The sequence below is a fragment of the Gavialis gangeticus genome, unplaced genomic scaffold, assembly GCF_001723915.1.
Source record: "Gavialis gangeticus isolate Ggan-Ray unplaced genomic scaffold, GavGan_comp1, whole genome shotgun sequence".
Classification (NCBI taxonomy): Eukaryota; Metazoa; Chordata; order Crocodylia; family Gavialidae; genus Gavialis; species Gavialis gangeticus.
In genome coordinates, this window is record NW_017729004.1 from 52,575,399 (window position 1) to 52,581,766 (window position 6,368).

At 44.1% G+C, this 6,368-nt stretch overlaps 1 protein-coding gene across 1 annotated transcript in view; it reads left to right on the top strand.

The window, feature by feature from the left end:
* The first annotated feature begins 490 nt into the window (after positions 1–490).
* CFAP69 (cilia and flagella associated protein 69) overlaps positions 491–6,368 on the top strand; it is a 63,961-nt gene continuing 58,083 nt past the window's right edge. The window contains exons 1-2 of the mRNA XM_019507969.1: positions 491–502; positions 2,679–2,741. Coding sequence (XP_019363514.1) covers positions 491–502; positions 2,679–2,741 — 75 coding nt within the window. The remainder of the gene's footprint in view (positions 503–2,678; positions 2,742–6,368) is intronic.

The window sequence follows — 6,368 nt, forward strand, 5'->3', positions numbered from 1 at the left end:
TTTATGCCAGGACCCATTTGTAAACATTGAAGGCCAGTCCCAACCCAGTGCCCCTTACTCCCAATCCACTTCCCCAGCCCCGCAGTATGTGGCGTAGGGGGTGGGTGTGTAACGCATGGGTGGCCCCAAGCAGCCCCTTGCAGGCTGGAACTCTGACAGCCTGCAAGAGAAAAGCCATGGTTTCCCATGTTTTTCTCCATTTTTAAAGTTTGTTTGCGACCCTTTCATATATTCTTGCAGCCCATGGGTTGAGAAACACTGATCTAATATAAAGTAAGTGTTTTGTTATCAGAAGTCTCAACAGCAGCCAAAAATAGAAAACCCACAAATTCCAAAAACATTCAACACTAGAAACATTAGAAAACTCTCTTGTAATTTGGGCTTTATAAAGGAAATGACTTCTCAGCTCAGCTGTAATTAGTGCAGTGCTTCCATTGGCCTTCAGAAGTGCTACCATCCCAGTCTTCATTTTTAGTTGCTAAAGTCTGAAATGGCTGAAGATGTACTGTAGAAAACTGTACTAATTACAGATATTCTCACCAAGGAATTAACTCAAAGGCCAGTAAAATCCATGGGAAGATTCCATTAAATTTCAGGAAACATGAATCAAGTTGTAAAGCCATAAAACCAATTATCTGGGGGATGTTGATGAAGGCTACAAATGAATGACAGAAAAGTATAGCTTTTCTAGATGAGCTGGGGATGTGGTAAATTAGGAGATGCATAGATCTGGAATTCCATCTAAATAATGTTAGAGAAAAGCCGTATTTTTGCATAATAAGGCTATGATTCTACAAGACACCTAAAGACTTGGGGTTAGAGCCACAAAGGGACTTTGTTGTGACATTTAAAATCATGCAGCTCCAGCAGCAGATTATGCAACCCTGCATTTGGCACTTCAGAATAGAGTTCACAACAGCCAACATGCTGTCCTCTCCCAGGACTCTACATTTGTACAAAATATAGAAACAGTCCTTACAGGAAATACTGGAATCCAGTATTCTTTTCCAGAGTGTGACTAATCATTAAATTAGATAATCATTCTCCTTCTCTTTGGCCTAAAAAATATTAAATTTTTTGCCGCACATTGGCATAGCTTCAGCAGGGGGAGTGGGATAGAGAGTGCCTTCACCTACAGGCCTGGTAGGTGGGAAGTTGGTTTTGAAGGTGGGAAAAGACAAAGGAGCACAAGGAAACCCATCTGCTGAACTATTTCAGCTATTACTGAAGTACTGTAGCTAGTTACTGAACTCGTGTGTAAAAAAGGTATATCATCATAAGCTCTTCCTCCTGCAGGTGTGTTTAAAAGAGGTGGCCAGAGCCACTGTGTTTTACATGTAAATCAGCTCTCACTCTTCAGAGTATACCTACTCCACCTGTCAAGTAACATAGGCAAAGGAATGCCTATTTAAGGATTCCAGCCAAGTATAGGCATGAGGTTAGGGCACCTATACACGTGCAGGGAGGCTGCTCTGAGTAGACTCAATTAATCAAGTCTTCTGAAGCGTGGTAATTATCATGCTCCAGCAGACTCCAGCATCACATGTATTGGCATCCACACACTGAAAAATGGTTGGAGTGTTTTAACTAAAATTCGTAAAATGAGCTTTAGTTAAAGCACCCCCGCTACCATTTTTCAGTGCAGGGGCACTGATTCATATGATGCTCTGGGCACTTTAATTAGAGTGGATCTCAGAACCTCTCTAATTAAAGCATCCCCTGCCCCCAGTCCTTTAGCATGTCTATAAATGCTGTACATACCAAGATAGAGGCACTTCAAGGTATGCACAGAAACAGACCTTTAGAATAATAGAATCATAGAAAAGTAGGACTGAGGGGGACCTCTGGAAGTCTTCTAGTCCAGCCACCTGCCTGAACCAGAGTCATCCCTATCCAAACCACACTACGCAAATCTTTTTTCTAACGTGCTAGCCAAGCTACACAATCAGCCCTGTTTTTGTTTGTTTCAATTTTCCATATTTCAAGCCAAAATGGCCAAAACAATTCCAAATCCATGAGTTAGTAGAGCCACTTATGGTTCTGGACTACCGGCAAACATCTTCCACCCCCACCTGGGTCAACAGATATTCCCAAATCCTTTGGCGAGCATCCTACTTGCAGGCCTAAGCCTTGAAGATTGGGGTTTGGATGCCCCTGAGTTTCATTTGCCCTTAGCCCTAAGGCCCCAGGAGCAAGCTAGGGAGGAGTCTCCCATTTTCATTAAGTGGCCATTAAGCCAAGGTTAACTATGCATTACCTACACTGGTACTAGTATTTCCCCTAGGTAAGCATAAACTATGCTTGATCTGAGCCTTCAAGCCCAGTTACGCAACCACAAGTTATAACACCTGAACCTGCTGTAGGTAAATCAAGGGGACAGCAGTGGCCAATGTCCTGCTATAGATGCCTTTTGGTAAGGTGCCTTCTTACTGAAAACAGGTGCCTAAGGAGCCTAACAATGGGGCTTTTTCAGAACTGTAGTCTTGGATTTAGGCACCTATTAACTCCCAATTCAGGTGCCTAAGCCCTTTTCTGGATTTGGGCCTCAATTACTATGTACAACATCAGTAGAAATTTTCAGTGAGATTAAACATGTTTAATATGAATGGGAAATTATAATTTAAGATTTTAAAATGTATAAATACTGGAAGAAATTAAGAACTATCTGTTTTTTGTAGGATGTTCAGCTGCAGTCTCTGGACCTTAATCGCATCATCAAGCTGCTTCAAGATCCAAACTCAGTAAGTACAGCCTGGGGGAATATATTTATGATACATTTTTATTGTATTTGATAATTAATAAGGTTAAATAAAACACTTGCTCTGCTTCATTATACAGGCAAAAGTAAGCTAGTCAACCTTGAGCTTCAGTGATTAGGACTACAAGCCATGGAACTGGAAGAATTATCCTGGTAGAATTACAAAATAAGACTTTCTTTAAATGACTTTTTGCTGTAAGGAAGTAAATGTGCCCATAAGAATTTATGATTAAAAACTATATCAATAAATATGTACCTTTTGCAAAAAATTACTGTAACTATAAAGAATTGAGAAATGGCTATCCTGGCTGGCTACTTGAAACCCACCACTAAGGAAAAATTACATCTAGAATTGCATAATGCATACCAGGAAGAATATAATTGCCCATATTAACTGCTAACAGTTCTCTAGGGTTTGAACTGAAGGAGAGAATAAAGCTCGGGAGTCAAAAACAAATGCATTCAAACAGAGGCACAGAAAAGCACCAGCAATTATGGCATGGACTCAATAGACTCTTTTACAGACTGTGAGAAAGTTGGATGTGTTTATGACTAGTACAAGAGTAAGAAGTTGCAAAAACTGAATCATTTATAACTTTTAAGCAGGAGCTTAATTCATCAAAATACTAAGTTTTGGATTGATACTCAAAGGAAAACCAATCTTTTTTTTCCCTTTTGATATACATCAAGAGTAAGCTGTACATAAGATACCTTGAGTAAAATTGTGTGATGCACCTTTTAGAAGCGCAGCATGCCACAATGCAGGGGGAAGAAAGCTTGCAGAATTCTGACTTACCAAACAGCCCTGATAGTGCAGCTCTCTAGGGCAATCTAAATTTTACAGGAGCTTCACGTGGAGCCAGAGGTATCCAGAATGGTGAGAGGAGCATACTATAATTCTGCAACTGCTTTACCCTTAATCCAGGGGTGGGCAATAATTTTGGTGTCCTCTTATGGACTGCATCTGCCCCCCCGCCCCCGAGCTGTAGCATGCCCTGATTCTTTTTTCTCTCCCCCTCCCTCAAGCTGTAGCATGCCTGTTCCCCATTCTGTCTCTCTCTCTTTCCTTCTTCCCCCTTCTTTCTCTCCCAGCACCTCACCTCTTTTCCTCCCTGAACCTCTCTCCCTTCCCACCTTTCTTCCCAACTTGCCCCCCCACCCCCCAAGCAGTAGCATACCTTCCTACCCTCTCTCTTCCCCCCACTTCCCAGAGCTCTACTATGCCCCAATCCCATCTCGCTCACTCTCTCTCTTCCCCATCGCCCCCCACAGCATCGCTGTAGCATGCCCCAATCTCCATCTCCACCCAGATCCTGTCAGCCCCATCTGCCCAACGCACTGGACGCAGCCCAGGGTGGGCACCAGCATCAGCTGTGGATGCACCCAGCAGGTTCTGGATGGGGATTGTGGCATCCGCATGGTTCCACAGCTGATGCCATGTGTCAGTGCTGGAGGAAGCAGACCTGCCCTATGCAGCAGAAGCCATCTTGCCTAGAGCCAGAGCCACTGACCACCTGCAGGCCAGATCCCATGAGTTGGTAGCTGCCCACCCACAGGCTTTATACAATCAGTTGGCATGCTGAATTCAGCACATGGGCCATGTTTTGCCTACCTCTGCCTTAATTCCTTACCCAGCACAACCTGTTTACTAGGATTTGTGAGGGGCTCTGCATAAGATGGTTACACAGAGCGTGTCTTGGGAAATTCTCAACAACAAAAAGGAGCTGGAAGGCTATAGCAGAGAAGAAAATCTCTCCCAAAATGTTGACAGCTCTGATGGAAACTTGCTTCTTGAAAAAAGACTTGTGAGGAAATTTGAGAATTAGGTGCCTTGGTGTGGGAGGAATAACTTCCACAGGATTACAGCTAATGGGAACTGCAATGGCAAATCAGAGGATGAGGCCATTCAACCCTCTATCCTCCCAGCAGAAATGGTTTAAGGCAGAGGAAGGTTAAAAAATATTCATAGATTCATAGATTCATAGATTCATAGATTAAGGGTCGGAAGGGACCTAGTAGATCTTCTAGCCCGACCCCCCGCCAGGGCGGGAGAACAACAAAAACCCCAAAAAGAGAAATGGGACTCAAACGAGTCCAGCTAGGTGGGCATCCAGCCTCTTCTTAAAGACCCCCAGGGTAGGGGCCAGCACCACTTCCCTTGGAAGTTGGTTCCAGCTCCTAGCCGCCCTAACGGTGAAGTAGTTTTTGCGGATGTTCAATCTATACCTCCTCTCCAACAGCTTGTGCCCATTTCTCCTTGTTATGCCAGCGGGCGCTAGGGGAAACAGCGTCTCCCCCAAACCCCTCTGGTCCCCCCTAGTGAGTCTATAAAAAATATTCCTGTTCAGTTGTTCATTTTTATATTAAACTAATTCCTTCTTGAACCATTCAGGCTGCTAGCCTGTTTCATGAGACATGAAATTTAATTACCTATATAGGACTTGATTCATCAAGCTACTTAAACACGTCCTTAACTTTAAGTGTGTGCATAGTCAAACTGACGGAACTTAATTACTGTACGTTGCAGAGCTACAAATATTGCTCATTATTAGGCTATTCAGTATTCTTAGTCCAGTGATAGAATATGTAAATTATCTTTTGAGATATTGAGTTCTATAACTTAACTCTGTGTCCCACAAAGCATTATTTCCAAACATTAAGGATATACCTAAATATTGAGACTTTGTGCATAACCTTCTTAATATTCAGTGGGTATGTCTACACTTGCAATTAGTGCACACGAATAAACTCTAGAGCTTATTATTTGGAGTTTTTTGCTCCCAGGTGCACCGTTTGAACATGCGCCCAGGAGCAATTCACTCCAGAGCAATCAACTCCACAGTTTTTTTTATGTGCAGCATGTGGAGCCTGATCAAAGCAGCCCCAGCTGGTAGTGGGCCCCGGGGGTCAGCCTAGGGCTGCTCTGACTGGGCTCAGTGTGCTACAGAGGGATTGGCTGGGACATGAGGCAGCTTCCCCCACTGAAGCATCCTCATGCTCTAGCCAGCCAGGTTAGCATCTCTGTGTGTGCTGCTGTGCACAGAAAACTCTAGAGCAGGGTACTATTTACGAGTCCTACCCTGCAGCGGAGTTTATTAGTTTTCTGCACCCTAATAGTGGTGCACGTGTAGATACTGAGACATTTACTGTGGAGCTAATTAGTCAGCTCTACAGTAAGTGTCTCATGTAGATGCACCCAGTGTTTCCTATTCAGTTATTCATCTTGCGTCTTAATTATTTCTAGGGCTGCGCAAAGCTTTGGGTGCTGATTCAATTTGGAGGAGATTCAGCGCAATTCAGCAGCTGAATCTCTGAATCCGAATCAAATTGGGAGACCAGTAAAAAGGTCGTAATTGATTTGAAACTCTGAATCAATTCAGAAAAGATTTGGAGAGCTTTGGAGAGATTCAGGCAGTCCCTGCCCACTACTGCAGGAAGGACCTGGACTCTGCCAGTAAGTAGGTGGTTGCGGGGGAGGGGCTGCTGCAGCCCATTGATGGGGCTGGGAGGGAGAGTGGGCAGGGGTCAGGGGCCACTTAGGGGAGCTGGGGAGCAGGCAGGGGATGTAGCCTGGTGGGGGTCTCCCCATGGTCCCCTCCCTCCTCCCCCA